We start from the raw sequence: 18,975 nt of genomic DNA, 5'->3' as shown, positions 1-18,975 counted from the left end.
TTCTCTATACTATATACCGTCCCTCCTATCCAAGTCCTGCTGCCCCGCTGTGATCTCCCAGCCCTACTGTTTCCTCTCTCCCAGTCCCGCTGTACTCTCTTCTTGCCCCGCTGTCCTCTCTCCTGGCCCCACTTTGATTTCTTCTGGCCCCTCTGTACAGGGTTATTCCTGTTCATTCATTCTGTGCTGCTGAGGCTCCAGGCATGGAGATTGAGGGTCTCTGTCTCAAAGGTGAAACATCAGAGGTCTGTTTGGACCCCTGATATTTCATCAAAGCACCCCAACAGGGGTCCTAAGTAAATAATAAAAAATAAAATTGTAAACAAAATAAAAATAAAACAGCTGCCAATGTTTCCCAGATCTCCAGATCGAAGATGTGTATCCGCTCTCCAACTGTAAAGCCCCATACACACCATTAGATTTACTGATGATTTTTTCCTTCAGATTTACCAAAACCATATAATATGATATAATATGTCAAACCTTAGGAGTTTCAATGTGTATGCAATCAGGCAGGCCCTTGCACTACATGGTTTTGGTAAATCTGAAGACAAAAATCTGCAGAAAATCTGATAGTGTGTATGGGGCTGAAGTGAGATAAATACTGTATTTCTCCTATTCTCATTTGTTCACAAACTTTTTAAGCTGAGAGCATGCCTGTCCCTGCCACCAGCATGTGATCCACATAACCCAGCCAAAGGGTTACATGTGCACTGAATGCCTTCATATGTAACACCACCTTCTCCTCCAGCCATTCCGGTACATCCATAAACTGGTGCACATGCTGCCACCACTGCCAAGTCAAAACTTAATTATCAAACAAAAATTAATTATTTCTCAACACAAATTCAATCATCTTTACTGTAATCATTATGTTCTGCCAAATCCTTGTATTACTTCTTCAACATGTGCTTGCAGGCATCCAATCTCACCCTACATGAGATGGGCGTATACAAGGATTTCTATGCCCAATCCCACAAGGATAAAATCTCCTTCAGTTTCAACAAACTGCAATCTTTCTCATACTTGCTTCCAAATCTAAGTGACAACAGGCCGCAACTTCAAATACAGATACTTACAGTGCCTTGAAAAAGCATTCATACCCCTTGAAATGTTCCACATTTTGTCATGTTACAAGAAAAAATGCAAATTAATTTTATTGGGATTTTATGTAATAGACTTGTGCTCTGTACACACGATAGGATTTTCCGACAACAAAATCCATGTTTTTTTTCTGACGGATGTAGGCTCAAACTTGTCTTGCATACACACAGTCACTCAAAGTTGGTTGGAAATTCTGAATGTCAAGAACGCGGTGACGTACAACGAGCCCAGAAAAATGAAGTTCAATAGCCAGTGCTCTTCTGCTTGATTCCGAGCATGCATGAAACTTTGTGCTTCAGAATTGTGTACACACGATCAGAATTTACAACAAAGGATTTTGTTGTCGGAAAATTTGAGAACCACCTCTCAAATTTTGTATGGCGGAAATTACGATGGAAAATGTCCGATGGAGCCTACACACGGTCGGAATTTCCGACAACAAGCTCCAATCAAACATTTTTCTGTCGGAAAATCCTATCGTGTGTACGGGGCATAACACAAAGTGGCACATAATTGGGAAGTGGAAGGAAAATGATAAATGGTTTCAAAATATTTTACAAATAAATATGTGAAAAGTGTGGCATGCATTTGTATTCAGCCCCCTTTACTCTGATACCCCTAACTAAAATCTAGTGGAACCTAATTAGTAAATAGAGTCCACATGTGTGTAATTGAATCTCAGTATAAATACAGCTGTTCTGTGAAGCCCCCAGAGATTTGTTAGAGAACCTTAGTGAACAAGCAGCATCATGAAGGTCAAGGACCACACCAGACAGATCAGGGATAAAGTCGTGGAGAAGTTTAAAGCAGGATTAGGTTATAGAAAAAATATCCCCAGCTTTGAATATCTTATGAAGCACTATTCAATCCATCATCCAAAAATGGAAAGAGTATGGCACAATTGCAAACCTACCAAGACATGGCTGTCCATCTAAACTGACATGCAAGTAGAGCATTAATCAGAGAAGCAGCCAAGAGGCCCATGGGAATTCTGGAGGAGCTGCAGAGATCCACAGCTCAGGTGGGAGAATCTGTCCACAGGTCAACTGTTAGTCGTGCACTCCACAAATCTGGCCTTTATGGAAGAGGGGCAAGAAGAAAGCCATTGCTGAAAGAAAGCCATAAGAAGTCACCGTTTGCAGTTTCCGAGAATCCATGTGGGGGACACAGCAAACATGTGGAATAAGGTTCTCTGGTCAGATGAGACCAAAATTTTACTTTTTGGCCAAAAAGTAAAACGCTGTGTGTGGCAGAAAAATAACACCCTGAACACACCATCCTCACCATGAAACGTGATGGCAGCATCATGCTGTGGGGATGCTTTTCTTCAGCAGGGACAGGGAAGCTGGTCAGAGTTGATGGGAAGATGGATGGAGCCAAATACAGGGCAATCTTAGAAGAAAACCTGTTAGAGTCTGCAAAAAATTGAGACTGGGGTGGAGGTTCACCTTCTAGCATGACCACAGCCCTAAACATACAGCAAGAACTACAATGGAATGGTTTAGATCAAAACATATTCATGTGTTAGAATGGCCCAGTCAAAATCCAGACCCAAATCCAATTGAGAATCTGTGGTAAGACTTGAAAAATGTGGGTTGTATATAGAATAAGGGGGCGCTAAGCGAATAATCACAACATATTAAGAAAAAACTTGCTGCTTATAGTGATAGACTATACTCACTTTTGATTATCATATATGCACTTTGTTAATTTATTAAGCACTTTAATATTGTTGATTGCACAGCACTATTGCACTTTATGTTATGCTATTTAATCTTAATATGTTGTGATTATTCGCTTAGCGCCCCCTCATTCTATATACAACCTACATGTCACAAAGTCAGTTAAATTTGAGGGGAGCAGCTGACACTTGTATTTTTATTTAATTATTGCGTGGGCTTTTTTTTCTTCATTTTTTCAAGACTTGAAAATTGTTGTTCACAGACGCTCTCCATCCAATCTGACAGAGCTTGAGCTAGTTTTCAAAGAAAAATGGGAAAAAATGTCACTCTCTAGATATGCAAAGCTGGTAGAGCGATGTTTCTTGGAGCACTTATGAGCCGGCCACCTGCTCTCCTCTCTCTTCCCCTCGCTGATCGCTGGGAGAAGGGCTCTCATTCATCCCCGTCTACTGGCGGTGCTCGCCCCACCACTGTGAGGTAGCCCACGTTCGCCAGCCCTCGTTTTACCCTTAGGCGAGTGGAAAATTTGAGGGCTGGTTTAATATATGTTCCTTATTTACCTTGTGTTTTGTATATATTTTTCAAGATATTTAATTTCTCAATTTATACATGCTAGTAGATTTGCGTATTGAGTTTTCCAATATAATCATCAAATGGTGGTAAGTACAGACAGGTGGTGAGTTGAATATCACACGTTACTCATGTGTGTATTCACGGCGCTTTATGTGCTTGCCTATGAATATGTCTCCCTTATGCAGGCAGTTGGCTGCCCCTGCTGTGCCTCATTTTATCGGCTGAGGACATCCAAGTCTACTCTCTCCCACCCCTTTATTACATCATGCAAGGCTACCATCATTGGTCGAGACGGTATCCGCCCGCTCCTCTCTAGGCAAACTTTTGTGCTCAGCCCGGATTAGACAGCAATCTTTTTGACTTGATGCCATGGTGCCTACTATAGTGCCTGCTCTCCCCCCTGATGTTTTTGAGAATTATGTATGTAGTTCTTAGTGGGATTCTAAGTTATATGCTATCTGGATAGGTGGTGGAAGATTCTCCTTTTTAGATATAGAGTTTTGGAATACAAGTTTTTCTTCCCTCTCTTTATTTTGTACTTCCACCCTGTTGCACCTTATTTATGTATATACACTCCCTTTTTACTGAATAATAATGGCAATTTGTACATTTTTTTTTAGCTTTATGTGCATATTAAACTACGTGAGGTTTTAGACCATCTGGCTTATCCTGCTACTCTGGTGCCTGTCTGGGGAGATTCTATTTGTATGCATGTGTATTCACATTCAGGCAAGAATATATATCCAGCTGACTATACCACCTGTAATATATAGACTACACACCTCCCATATGTGATAAAAAATTACATTGAAATATGATTCATATGTTTGTTCCAATACAGTGAGACCTGTCTCCCTTTACATCATCCCTTTGTGTGTCCTGATGAAGCGAACCAGCGAAACGCATTGACGCACAGGGACTCACTCATCTAATACGGTGTAACACACATTTAACAGACCATTGTGGCCCATATCTTATCTTATATCATATCTCATATCTTAGCTTTGTGTTTTTCTTTTGCAAGTTTTTATGTATGTACAAATAAAATATATATTTTTCGATGAAATTCATGTGGTCCAAACTGCCTTTAAAGTCCGAATATCTAGTTATTTTCTTTCTGCTGTCAAAATTATGGAGTTGCAGTAGTCATAGTAGTGATATAGCCAAGGAGTGAATAAGTTATTTTGTGGTGTCGTTAGTTAGGAAAGGGTGAATTCTGGAAATATTGCAGATGTTAAGGTGGCAAGATTTAGCCAGTGATTGGATGTGGGGCCTGAAGGAGAGGTCCAAGTCTAGGAGGCAGTGGTGTGACATCCATACTGATATGTCACTTAGTAATTTTGTAAAACATGATCAGACCGAGGGGGTGAGCTGGGGAGTAGAGAGATAGATCTGGGCATCGTTGGCATAGAGGTTACATTCGATCCTATGAGAGGCTATTACTGGCCCAGGGAATAGGTGTAGAGAGAGAATAGGAGGGGCCCAAGGACAGAGCTCTGGGGCACCCCAACAGAAAGAGGAGCGGAAGAGGTGGTGTTGTATGTGACACTGAAAGTGCGCTGAGATAGGTAAGAGGACAACCAGGAAAGAAGAGAGTCATGGAGGCCAAGAATGTGGAGCTTTCTGAGGGCAGAGGAGGATGTCCGTGATAGGCGGAACACTAAACACTGAATCACTGCTGGAAAAGTGAGTGTTCCGCCTATCACGGACGAGGACAAGGAAGAGGCATGGCTTTTGTACACTGGATGGCCGCTGTCTGACTGCATGACATGGGCTGATCAGGTATGCAGATCGGCACAGTGAGGCTGCAATGGACACAGTGAGGCGTGCAATGGGCACAGTGAGGCGTGCAATGGGCACAGTGAGGCGTGCAATGGACACAGTGAGGTGTGCAATGGGCACAGTGAGGCATGCAATGGGCACAGTGAGGCATGCAATGGGCACCGTGAGGCTGCAGTGGGCACAGTGGGGCTGCAAATGGGCACAGTGAGACTGCAAATGGGCATTGTTGACCCTCTTTTCCACTTACAGTAGCTGCTGCATTTCCTACCCTAGGCTTATACTCGAGTTAATATGTTTTCCCAGTTTTTTGTGGTAAAATTAGGTGCCCCAGCTTATAGTCGAGTCGGCTTATACTGGAGTATATATATATATGGAACTTCTTGGGCTTCTCCTGTGTTCATTTTCTTTCTTCCTTGCTTTCCTGTTTTTCACTTTTTTTTTCTGTCTTGTGATCTGTCTCTTTCACTTCCTTAATCTAAAGAATTAGGCTACTTTCACACTGGGGCGGGAGCGGCGTCGGCGGTAAAGCGCCGCTATTTTTAGCGGCGCTTTACCGTCGTTTTAGCGGCGGTCTGCGGGCGCTAGCGGGGTGGTTTTAACCCCCGCTAGCGGCCGAAAAAGGGTTAAACCCGCCCGCAAAGCGCCGCTGCAGCGGCTCTTTGCCGGCGGTATTGCCGCGGTGTCCCATTGATTTCAATGGGTAGGAGCGGTATAGGAGCGGTGAATACACCGCTCCTTCACCGCTCCAAAGATGCGGCTAGCAGGACTTTTTTCACCGTCCTGCCAGCGCATTGCTCCAGTGTGAAAGCCCTCCGGCTTTCACACTGGAGGGAAAGGGGCCGTTTTTTTTCAGGCGCTACACAGGCGCTATTTTTAGCGCTGTAACGCCTGAATACCGCGTGAAAGTGGTAAAGCAGCTGTGAAAGCAGCCTTACAGAGTTGCTCCTTAAAGATCTTTTTAATATATATACATTATCCTGTTCCATTATTAACAGAATTATTTTATTACCATGTTCAGTTTCCTCTTCTTTCCATTTTTGCACAAATCGTTCACATCTTAACTGCTCGGCTGGAATTATGTTTCCACATAAACAATGCTGTATTGAACCTGCTTTTACATACTGCTGTAGACTCCCTATGTCCTATTTCTATCTTAGTTGTTTTATCACAAAATTTGTATGTTTCATAAACAAACTCTTTACATTTGGCTTAAAGCAGAACTTCAGTAATTGTTTTCATCATTCCATCTATTAAGGGCCGGTTCACACAGCGAGGCGCGGCGAGGCGTCTCCGACTTGCCTCGCCGCGACCTGCGGGGACCTCAGCGGCGACTTGCAGAGGACTTCTGTATAGAAGTCAATGCAAGTCGCCCCCGAAGTCGCCCAGAAGTAGTACAGGAACCTTTTTTCTGAGTCGGAGCGACTCGAGTCGCTCCTCTCAGAACGGTTCCATTGTACAGAACGGGGGCGACTTGCGGGAGCGAGGCGAGGCGAGCCGTGTCGCCTCGCATCGCCTCGCTGTGTGAACCGGCCCTAAATCTTCTGCCCTTGTTGTTTTAACTTTGGATAGTAAAACATTTTTTTTTTCTGCCAGTAAATACCTTATACAGCCCACTTCCTGTTTCTTGTCTGGTAAAAAGCCTAGGCTTATGACATCATGTACAGCTCTCTCTCTCACTCTTGTGAGAGTTTGCCAGGAAGGGAGGGAGGATGAGTCATACAACCATCAATGAGAGCTGCAGAGCTGGAGGTATGCCCCTGTGTGTCTGTGTAAATCCAGGAAGTGAACAGGCAGCAGCTTTAACTGCCCACAGTTAAAATGGATGCAGGGAGCCAGGAGATTTCTGCAGCATATTTGGCAATTGCAGTATCACAGTATATATAAAATAATATGCAAAGTGGTTAGAGGGAAGCTTCAGAATGGCAGATATTTTTATTACAAATTATGTGAGCAGACTGCAGTTCCTCTTTAACCTATCCAAATTTTTTATAGTAAAATTGTGGGAAATATAATTTTGTAAAATGTACATACTGCATGTTTCTAGGGTGTATCACTGAAGGGTTCCACAGCAAGAGGAAAGAGGTCTTGATTTCCCTATATACATCTTTAGTTAGACCTCAGTTAGAATAGTGGGGGAGATTTACTAAAACAAACTCTGGTGCACCTCTGCATAGAAACCAATCAGCTTCCAGGTTTTATTGTCAAAGCTTAACTTAACAAGCTGAAGTTAGAAGCTGATTGGCTACAATGCGCAGCTGCACCAGATTCTGTGTTGTCCTGTTTTAGTCAATCTCCCCAGTTTGTCCAGTTCTTGAGATCTTACTTTCAAAAAATATATTGATAAGCTGGAAAGAGTTCAGAGACGAGTAACAAAAATGGTGAAAGGTCTGAGGTAATAAACATATCAGGAGAGACTTCAGGAACATAATATGTACAGCCTTGCAGAAAGAGGGAAAAAAGTAGACGTGACTAAAACCTTTAATTAAACTAATTACAAAGTACTTACAGTACACGTTGGTACTTAGTCCCTACCATAATTGCAAAATTTGCTCCCAATTAGTCCTCATCTTGCTTTCGAGGCTGTACTGAACTTGGATTACATCTTAATATCTAGTGGACTATCCCAATTGTCAACAGATTTTGGAAAAATATATTCCACATGATTTCGACATTAATTGCAGTGTCAATCTTTCCTGATCCTTTGATAGCACTTTTGAATTTAAAACCGACAACTCTCTCCGGTAATCAGTTCAAACTCTTATTAACCACTTGCTGACCAGCGCACGACGATGTACGTCGACAGAATGGCACGGGCAGGCAAATGGGCGTACATGTACGTCCCTTTAAATTTGCCGCCCTCCCATCGGGAGCGCGCCGCCTGGTCGGGACCTCCGTGAGTCCGGTCGCGGGACCCGCGGACTCGATCGCCGCGGGCATCCCCGCGATCGTCTCACGGATAAACAACATTTCTCCATTCTGCCTAGCAACTAGTGATGCTGATCTCTGCTCCATGTGATTGGAGCAGAGATCAGTGTTCACTAAATGAAAGCCCAACCCCCCCACAGTTAGTAACACACCCCTAGGAACACTTAACCCCTACACTGCCACCCACTGGTTAACCCCTTCACTGCCAGTGTCATTTACACAGGAATCACTGCATTTATATAGCAGTGATTATGGTTTAAATGACAATGGTCCCAAAAATGTGTCAAAAATGTCCGATGGGTCCCCCACAATGTCGCAGTCACAATAAAAATCGCTGATCGCCGCCATTACTAGTAAAAAAAAAAATAATAAAAAATTATTAATAAAAATGCTATAAAACTATCCCTATTTTGTAAACGCTATAACTTTTGCGCAAACCAATCAATAATCGCTTATTGCGATTTTTTTTACCAAAAATATGTAGAAGAATACGTATCGGCCTAAACTGAGGGGAAAAAATGTTTTTTTATATATTTTTGGGGGATATTTATTATAACAAAAAGTAAAAAATAATGCGTTTTTTTCAAAATTGTCGCTCTATTTTTGTTTATAGCGCAAAAAATAAAAACCGCAGGGGTGATCAAATACCACCAAAAGAAAGCTCTATTTGTGGGAAAAAAAGGACGTCAATTTTGTTTGGGAGCCACGTCGCACGACCGCGCAATTGTCAGTTAAAGCGACGCAGTGCCGAATCGCAAAAAGTGGTCTGGTCTTTGACCAGCAAATTGGTCCGGTCTGAAAGTGGTTAAAGATTACTACAGCCACAAAACAAACAATCGCTAAATCCTGGAAATGCCCTACCCTGCTATTAACTGAAACTAAACATAGAATTAATCAAGCTATGATTCACGCCAAAATAGAGGCTAAAACCCAAGAAAAAATATCTAAATTTAAGAAAATATGGCTTCCTTGGATGACACACTATTTGCCTTCTAATTTCGATGAATCCTTGTTGTTGCCTTGGTACATTTTTCCTACATTTTCATTTTTTCCATGCCATTCCAATTCACACATTGCCCCGGAGATCCCTTCTCTTCCATTTCCTTTCTTCTCTTCTCCTTTCTAACTCCTTCTTTACTTTACCTTTCTTTTACCTTTTTCTTGTACCTCTTTTATCCCTTCATCAGGTTAAAGTAGTGTTACTTTTAATTTCATTCCTTGTTTCCTATGATACTACAAAATTACTGATATTTGCTCCTGCTTGAATTATAAGAGTGATAATCCTTTAACGCCTCCTTTAGTAAATACTCTAGATAATCTCAATTTATTGTTAACTTGAGACTTAGTTATGTTAACATTGTAAATGTTTACAATTTTTCTCTCTTGAATAGGAAATTGTCTGTTTTATCAATCTTTTGACTAAAGTATGAGACAAATTTTATCTTTAGTTATATTAAGAAATTATAATCTTCTATGGTATCCTAACATATTATATTCCTGTATCGCTTTGATATTTGTTTCCTGGATTATTAAATTTCTATAAAAAAAATTGCCAAGAAAAAAAAACTTTAATTACATGGTTGTGAATAAGGTCCAGTAGGTCAGTATTTTCAATATGAAGCCCTGACCTAAAACACAGAGACATGACCTTAAATTAGCAGGAAGAAAGTTCAAAACTAACCTTAGAATCTACCAAATATTATATCAAAAGAGAATAGACTTCCAGCAGAAGTAATGAGTCAGTCAAAAGTAACTGGATTTAAACATGCTTGAAAAAAACATAGATTTATATTGCCCAACCTCTTGCATGTCACTGTTACCCAGTCTTGATGAAAAGAAGTAGTAGAAGGTCAGTCAGAGCTGGTGATCACAGCAGCTGATTGGTATTTGCATATTAGAGCTCCCTTATGTCGCGTACACAGGGGTGGAATGTCTGACAGAAAAAGTTGAAAGGAGCATTTCATATATGTATATTCCGATCGTGTGTATGCCCCTTCTGACTTTTTACGTTGAAAATTCTGATGGACATAGAAAGAGAACATCTTCTACATATTTCTGACGGAACCAATTCCTATCTGGAAAACCGTTATGTCCGCCATAATGTCGCAGTCACAATAAAAATCGTAGATCCCCGCCATTACTAGTAAAAAAAAAATATGAATAAAAATGCCATAAAACGATCCCCTATTTTGTAAACACTATAACTTTTGCACAAATCAATCAATAAATGCTTATTGTGATTTTTTTTTTTACCAAAAATATGTAGAAGAATACGTATCGGCTTAAACTGAGGAAAAAAAATGTTTTTTTTATATATTTTTGGGGGATATTTATTGTAGCAAAATGTAAAAAATAATGCGTTTTTTTGTTTATAGCGCAAAAAATAAAAAACGAAACAAGTAGAGCGGCGCCTCTGGGTGCAGTAGTTAAAATACCAAATTTATTAGGCAACAAAATGTGCACTCACATGTAAAAGGAAATAGCAGGCATTGTATACAAGTTTCATGGACGTTTTCCCCCAAATGGAATCTAGCCATCTGATCAAGCTGGTCGTTAGTTGTTGTGCTTCCAAACGTTGGAAATGCCGGCTTGCGGAAGAACGGCCTCAGAATGAGGCTTGGGACACAGTGTTCAGTCGACTCCAGGGGATGTCATCATCAGTGAAGGACGCGTTTTGTGCCAGCTATTCTCCTTTTACATGTGAGTGCACATTTTGTTGCCTAATAAATTTGGTATTTTAACTACTGCACCCAGAGGCGCTTCTCTACTTGTTTAATTTTGCAGTTTCTCTGGAAACATGGTTTCATTCCTAATTTTACGGCTGCCCTGTCTGCATACCTCTGGATTCTAGTTCCGATTGGACTAAATCATTTATTATCAGAGACTTTTTATTCTATATTGTATTGGTCAATATATTGGAAGATATTTACAGTGTCGTTTCAGAATTGTGCGCCTATACTTGCTATGTTGCCACAAAATAAAAAACGCAGGGGTGATCAAATACCACCAAAATAAAGCTCTATTTGTGGGGAAAAAAGGGCGTCAATTTTGTTTGGTAGCCACGTCGCACTACCGCGCAATTGTCATACGTGTTGTACGTCACTTCTTTCTTGACGCTCGGACTTTGTCAGAGTTTATTCCGATGGGAAAACCGGTCGTGTGTACAGGGCATACGTTTGCAGGTCCCAAGGTGCTTTGAAGGAATCTGAAACGGACACGCAGGCACTTCTAGGTGACTATTCTATTGACTTAAATGTTCATTTGGTTTACTTTGAGATAAGGCAGCTGTCAGTAACCCAATGCATAGTGTACACAGGTTGCAAAGTGAGACTTGTTAGCCATATTGTTGTAATGCACTGTATTGCTGCACATTGCCAGTTGTAATGTTTTTTTATGTCTGTTAAAAGAACTTTACCTTTTTTTTACTTTTTTTTCTATTTGCTTTTTTGATTTTCAAAAAAATTATATGTGCATGCCATCTGTTTTGAGAAAGCAGTTCTGCACTGTTCTGAGACAAAATTTGAATGCATAATATTGTTTGTCTCTACTAGGACACAGAATGACAGTGACAAAGAACAAAGGGATATTGAACGCAGATTCCGGGATAAAGAACAAGAACGACAAAGGTATCATCGCATTGATGATAACAGAAAACCAAGGAACCATTATGAGTTTGAAAAGTATCTGAGGAGGAATGAAGAAGACCAGAAATGGGGAAAAGGATACAACCAAGATCGTGCAAAGAAAGGAGGCCACAACAACAGTTATACAGCGGATGCAGTAGACAAACTGGGTAAAGAGGACAAGTGTGATGACATGGCATCCAAAAAGGAGCGCATAAGAAATAAGGTTCTTTTATTCTTTTAGGATCATTTCTCATTTGCCAAAATGCCCCAGTAAAAATTACTGTTCTTTATGCGTTCACAAATAAAAAGGCATAAAGAAGCTCATTAGACATACTGTATATAAAACACTATGTATTTACTCAATATATTTTTTTCCCGAGTAGCATCTTTTCTGGATGTTGGTACTGTTATTTTAAATTGTGTTTGATATTGCTAAACACAATCAGCATAGCAATACATATGCATCAAAGCATTATCCTGCCATTGGAAGCAAATGATCCTAACTTGTACAATATTTGTAGGGGACCAAAACTTCCATTCAAAAGCATACATGCAGTATAATGAACTTATAGCACTTTTTAATTTAATACGTGCTCACAGTTTACAACTGCATGCTACCAGTGAGTCCCATGATACAGTAAGAGGTATTAATTCTGTACTGTGACATGGCCAGAAATTCTGTTAGGGAAATCTTTCAGCACAGACTCTAAGATATATGGATGACATCCAGTATATGAGTCACCATAGTGACAGAAAGCACATCTAGTATCAGTTAAAGTAGATTTAAAGCCAAATTGGTTTTTTTTATGTTGTATATAATAAATGATTAAAACCCCTGTCCATTTTTTTTTGTTCTCTGTCCCAGTGGGGAGGTTTCCCTTAATTTTATGTACACAACAGGTAATCAGAGGAAATCTTGCCAAAAATCCCATCCCCCTTTCACACATTGTTAATTTCATCAGTTCAGTCATGTTTTTTCAAAGAAAAGTTTATATCAGTTTCTGATCAGCATTTCATCAGTTTTTACATCAGTTTTTTAACATCCTCTACCAATGCAAAAACTGATGCAAAACTGACTGTCTATTTATATCAGTTTTTCCTCCAATACGTTTCTTTTAACGGAAGAAAAATAGGCCTTTGATCGGTTTCAAAAAATGGATGTTGAAGGAGGTGGACGTTAGCATATACAAATAGATGATCATCCATTTACATATGTTTTTTCCTAGAAATGCATTGTCCGTTTTTCATCTGTCAACAGATGGATGAAAAATTGACAAATGTTCCATATGTGTGAAAGGGGCCTAACAGTTGTAACTATAACAAATGCCCCCAGTAGAAAATTTTCCATCTGTTCCTGATTTGGGTCAGCCTCAACATTTTGGATTTTTCCTCACTTTTAATCCCTGTGACAACTGTCACCAACACAAATAGATTGAGTGCATCTCTACAGCAGTAACTCAGAAAGCAGTAAAAACCTGAATGGGGTTGTGGGTTGTAACCTTTCCATAATCTATGGTGTATAAACTACAAAAAGTTTGGGTTTTAGACACATTTTGTTTTTTTATTACTTATGTTAAAACTTTTACTTAGCACTTTAAATTTCACTGCAACAATAAATTGTAGTGCATTTTATATTTAAAGGAACTTATGTAAGAATCTGAATATTCAGTCTTGATTATACTTGTGAACTTATGCAAATATATATTTCTTCCTTTGATTTACTGTAACTTTACTTGTTTTGTCTGAATCGGGGATCAGAGATCACCTAAGTTCTGACAGTTGTTGCTGTTTACTGACATATCTTACAGCAAAACTTCATTAAAATTGAAGTACCGCTTCTCTCCCCCCAGCCTGTAACTGAAGTTCATATTTTGTGGGGAAGGATGAGAGAGTACTGTTTTTTGTTGGTACCAGCTTCCACTTCCTCAATCCTTGCCTAGGTAAGGATTGCTTCCCCCCGCCCCTGACACCCTGCAATCTAGCACATGCACAGTGGGGATCCAGCTGTGATTCATCAAGAAGTCACAGCTGGCTGCCAAATACAAGATTGCAGTGCTGGGAACCTGCAGCATTAAAAGAAATAGATAAAGAAAGACAGCACTGGAATGCATGGACTGGTAAGTACCTGCTGACTGTTAATTAAAAAAAAAAAAATGGGTGAAGTTCCTCTTTAAATACTATCTCTCAATTTTGATGTGCGCATAACAGTTTTAAACAGAGCCCTGTGGTTGTTTTGATTCATTTTAATCCCTTCCTCCCTGCCCTTTAAGAGCTTCTAAATGCCGGGTCATGTGACTGCTGTGATTGGCTGTCACAGCGGGCATGTTATTGGAAAGCTCCCGATCACAAGTATGCATTGATAGCTTTCCGATCCCCGTCAGCAACTGTGCAGCGAGAGTGCTCTCGGCAAAGAAAAGTGTTTTCATAGGGCCGCATATATGGGGCCTCTTGCTGTTAAAGCCCAACCCCCGAGAGGCGGCATATTTGCGTATCATCGGCGAGAAGAGGTTAACCATACATCTTTGTTATATGCCACTTATACACTGTTTTGGATAGGGAGACTTTTATGCTGGTTTACTAAAGTACTTTAAAATGTTCACTCAAAAAAAGTGAAGATTCACTTCAACTTATCCAATCATGTGGAAAGCAGATAACTGTTTTTTTTAAATCTGTATATGATTGGATAATAACGTAAATATTCACTTTTTTTGAGTGAACATTTTCAACTCCTTTAGTAAACCAACCTTGTGTATAAGTTTGGACAATTGATAGGGCAGCGAATTTCAAGCCTCTAATTCCCAACTACTCTTGAGCTAAAGTTTTTACACAATATGTAACGCTAAATGGGGGCATATGTAAATGCACAGTTTTAATTTAAAGTGTATATAATCCTTAACAAGTGACTTTCACTCGATTTCTTCCTCTTGGTCTGTATATATATATATATATATTGCACTTGTACGATAAGTACAAAAAGGAAAAAAAATTGTTAATCGTGCCAGAAATCATGTGAGCTAATAACTATCTGGGGAAGGTGTTCTGTAGTCCTACCACGTTACTGGTAGCTTCAGCAGGTAAAGAAGAAGGAGTAAAAATAGAAGCCTGGAAAAAAAGGTTTACATACATTTTAATATTGGGTATTGAGATTCTTGTAAACATTTGTACACAAGACGAATGCTACTTTGAAATCGTGCTACTGCACTTGAAGTGACACGATTTTAAAGTAGCAGGTCAGTGCGATTGCAGGTGCTACTTGGCTGACATCTGTGCCACTTCATGCACAGATGTCTATGCAAGCCACACCTGAAATTGCAAAAAATAGTGCAGGAACCTTTTTTCAAATTGGTGCGACACCACAGAGTTGGAGTTGCACCAATTTGAACGGTTTTATTGCAGACAATAGGGTGCGACTTGCCATGCTATTTGGAACTGTCAAATCACATGATAAGTTGCATCAGAGTGAACGGGGGCATGGCTGAAAAACATAGCAGTTGTGTTCTCCTGTTAACGTAAATACCTCAGTTTTTTTTAAGTAAAGCCAGTTTCATTTGCTCATTAGCAATAGTTGGCTGTTAGTAGTACTGGTTGTGGACCCTAATTGATTATCTTTGGCATACTAATGTTATGGCCACACCTGCAATTTATAATATACAGCAAGCAGAGTTTGATTTTATTTCCTTATACTGAGGATAAACAGTTAGTGTTAAATGTATATATAGGAAACAGTAGGTCATTCATCTAATATACAGTTATATAAATCTATATTCACAATACACTTTCCTGTGTGATTAGTAAGAATGAGCTCAGGCATGTTCGCAACTGGTACGTGCAGAGCCCCCAGGAAGTCGGCACTGCACAGCGCTAATCACAAGCAGTGAGACATTTCCCCGTTCTGCAGCTGCAGAGATCGAGAAATGTTTCACTGCCTGTGATTAGCGCTATGTAGTGCCGACTTCCTGGCGGGCTCTGCACGTGCAGGTTATGAACACGCCTGAGCTCATCCTTAGTGATGAGTATGTAGTTTGCTGCATGGCACTAACTCTGACTTCATCTGGCTAATTTATGAAATATTATAACCTTTAGTGAATAACTATTTATGTGGTCCTGAATGCCAAATGTCCAAAAATTGGCCTTGATAATGCCATGGTGTGCTTACGTTCAGGTACAACTGAAAGCATACAAATCATCTAGTGACCTTTCAAACCGCTTAGAAAATGCAGCCCAAAATAAATACACAAGTAAATTTAGTGTGAGCATACCTTCACACATTGTATCCAGACTCGGGGCTTCTCCTAATAGAATATACAACCCTAGATTCAGAGGTGATTTCTGAAACCAGTGGGCTAGTGTGCAAAATCATAAGTTGGGCATTTCTGCTGAGAAAAAGTAAGCGTGGAATGCACAGCACGCTGCAGCAAGAATTAGTTGTGGTTGTCATTGTGCTGAATATTGGGAGTGGCCTAAAAGGACACAGAGTGCAGGGGGCCAGTAGTAAGTGATGCAAAGGTTTGGTAGTAAGTGATGCAGAGCGCAGGGGTCAGTTGTACGTGAAACACAGGGGTTGATTTACTAAAGGCAAATAGACAGTTTGCTCCAGAGCTTAGTAAATGAGGTAAAGCTTCACTTTGTAAAGAGTACTCAATGACATGCAAGGAAAATAAAAAATAAAACAGCATTTTTGCTTGCACATGATTGGATAATGGAAGTCAGCAGAGCTTCTGCTCATTTACTGAGCTCTGGAGCTACTGCTCTTGTAGAGTGCAACTGTACTTTGCAAAGTGCACAGTCTATTTGCCTTTAGGAAATCAACTGTATATGTCAGAAGTAAGTGAGACGGAGTTCAGGGGTCAGTAGTAAGCATAGGTGTGCCCAGCCCATTGCTTTAGGGTATGTACCCCAAACCTCAAACACACTTGCCTTTCGCTGCAGCCTCAGCTGCACTGGACAGTGAATGAATGGAAAGTGCTCTGCACTGAGCGGCTTCCTGTTCATTCACAAACTGAAGCATAGTTCTGAATGGACACATTTAGAAAAGGAAAAGACTGGTAAATGACATATTTACTACCTCCTTCCCCCAATCTCCATTCTGAAACAATCCCTGCAGCATCTGGGAGGAGGTAAGCCAGCAGCACTGTGGCGAGGGTGGGGGCAACATGGGGAAGGAGGATAGCCCAGGATTAGGGGGAATCTGCACCACATGTAGTGATTAGGGTGTGCCCAAGCACACCTGGCACACCCCCTGCGCACACCTATGGTAGTAGGTGATGCATAGTTCAGGGCTCGGGTGTAAGTGACGCACAGTTCAGGGTTGGAAGAAAGCGATGCAGGGGTGAGTAGTAACTGACGCAGCATTTAGGAGTAAGTGGCGAAGAGTTCAGGGTCAGGAGTAAGGGATGCAGAGTTCAGGAGTAAGTGATGCAGAGTTCAGGGGTCAGGAGTAAGTGACGCAGCGTTCAGGGGTCAGGAGTAGGTGACGCAGCGTTTAGGGGTCAGGAGAAGGTGATGCAGAGTTCAGGGGTCGGGAGTAAATGATGCATAGTTCAGGGGTCAGGAGTAAGTGACACAGCATTCAGGGGTCAGGAGTATGTGGCGCAGAGTTCAGGGGTCAGGAGAAGGTGACACAGAGTTCAGGGGTCAGGAGAAGGTGACGCAGAGTTCAGGGGTCGGGAGTAAATGATGCAGAGTTCAGGGGTCGGGAGTAAATGATGCAGAGTTCAGACCTCAAAACTAAGTGACCCTCTACCCCACAATACAGCAAACTTTCCCTGCACAGCTTACAACCATTCTCCATGGACTTATAGTGGTTCCTTCTGTCTTCAGTGCAGGCTCTCATCCTCTTATGGCCAGGTTCTTAGCAATGACCAATCATAGTCCTCTCCCCAAAAAACAGCAATCTCTCTCTCCCCCAGAATTGGACCAGCACCCGATCTCCTCCCCATACACAGGCCCTGGATGGGTCTTTCCTGCAGCTGCGATTAACAATCGCAGCTGCAGCAAGGACACAGAACGGAACAGAATTTCCCCACACTTATTGCTGTGCAAAGTGTGATCAAACAGTGGGCCCCACCCCCATTGAGTCCGTGTGCCATGCACACATGCACCCATGGAGGATACACCACTGCTAAGACTGCTTTCTTTTATAAGAACTGGCTGTGACTCTACTACAGTTTTGTATTTATTTAATTCTTATTTTAGTATAAATAATTCAGCAACATTCATATAGTAAAGCTAAACACAGAGTACAATACAGTAAGAAACTAAGAAATATATTATTACACTGAGTACTGTGACAGTCTTTAGGAACCTCTTGATCTGTTTGAAAAAAAACAGAGCTAGAAAGAGTGTCATTGAGCATAGTCTATGATCCCCTAGTGCAGTGATGGCGAACCTTGGCACCCCAGATGTTTTGGAACTACATTTCCCATGATGCTCAACTACACTGCACAGTGCATGAGCATCATGGGAAATGTAGTTCCAAAACATCTGGAGTGCCAAGGTTCACCATCGCTGCCCTAGTGCTCTCAGACAGACATCTGATAATGCAGTCCTGCAAATAGTGATTGTTTGTTGAGCTAAATATATTCCCAGTGAACACAACAATCCCCACTTGAACATCAAATTGGTTCCCCATATCAGTACAAAGTTTGAGTTATTTATCCAAAATCGTGTATCTCATATGTACAATGTGCCGGTAATTCTCTGCATTATCATGGAGTAGTGCCAATTTCCTGATGTACATATGTCTGTGGAAATCTCCATTAAACTATGGCTTCTATTGCCTTTGGGATGTCATCTAACCTGTGACAGTTCAGGTTGTCTAGCTGTAGAAGTGCTATGGTATATTATATTTCAGAAACTGCCATGTTTTATGTCATCTTCATTCTGTTAACAGCTGGTTGTGGCTTACCTTGCGCAGGATCGCCCGGCCATGCAGCTGTACCAACCAGGAGCTCGCAGTCGCATAACTACAGGATTTACAAGTAAATATGTAGAAGAGGCTTATTGCAGAAAGAATGATGCAGACAATATATCAGGACGAAGCTCAGAGAAGAGTGAAGGTGCTGGGTAAAACATACATGCTAAGAAGAAACTTCTGTGTTCTAGTGCTCTGTCCTATATAAGACAGTGGGGGCCTTAAACTATGGACGATTCAAGCTTAAGCCAAACCACATCTTGCCTGCCTCATTCTTTCCCCAGAAAGAAAAGTGGAATAATCTTCCTTACAGTTTTGTTCACCCTCTTAGTGCCAAAGAGCTCCTAATAAATGTTACCACATACAATTT

At 40.9% G+C, this 18,975-nt stretch overlaps 1 protein-coding gene across 4 annotated transcripts in view; it reads left to right on the top strand.

Annotated features, from left to right (window-relative positions):
* The window catches only part of UPF3A (UPF3A regulator of nonsense mediated mRNA decay), a 58,654-nt gene extending 39,682 nt beyond the window's left edge, over window positions 1–18,972 (top strand). Inside the window, exons 9-10 of one of the 4 annotated variants that reach the window (XM_077482693.1) lie at window positions 11,618–11,859; window positions 18,585–18,972. In XM_077482693.1, the coding sequence (XP_077338819.1) occupies window positions 11,618–11,859; window positions 18,585–18,676 (334 nt within the window). In that variant the 3' untranslated portion in view covers window positions 18,677–18,972. Of the gene's footprint in view, window positions 1–11,617; window positions 11,916–18,584 lie in introns of all 4 variants that reach the window. The other 3 variants (XM_077482692.1, XM_077482691.1, XM_077482694.1) reach the window with 3 other exon arrangements.
* Window positions 18,973–18,975: the final 3 nt, after the last annotated feature.

The sequence above is a fragment of the Lithobates pipiens genome, unplaced genomic scaffold (genome assembly GCF_037356315.1).
Source record: "Lithobates pipiens isolate NorthernLeopardFrog02 unplaced genomic scaffold, aLitPip1_a1.2 Scaffold_16, whole genome shotgun sequence".
In the NCBI taxonomy this organism is placed as follows: Eukaryota; Metazoa; Chordata; class Amphibia; order Anura; family Ranidae; genus Lithobates; species Lithobates pipiens.
Note: the sequence above shows the minus strand (reverse complement) of the source record. Positions and strands in the feature narration are given on the sequence as shown.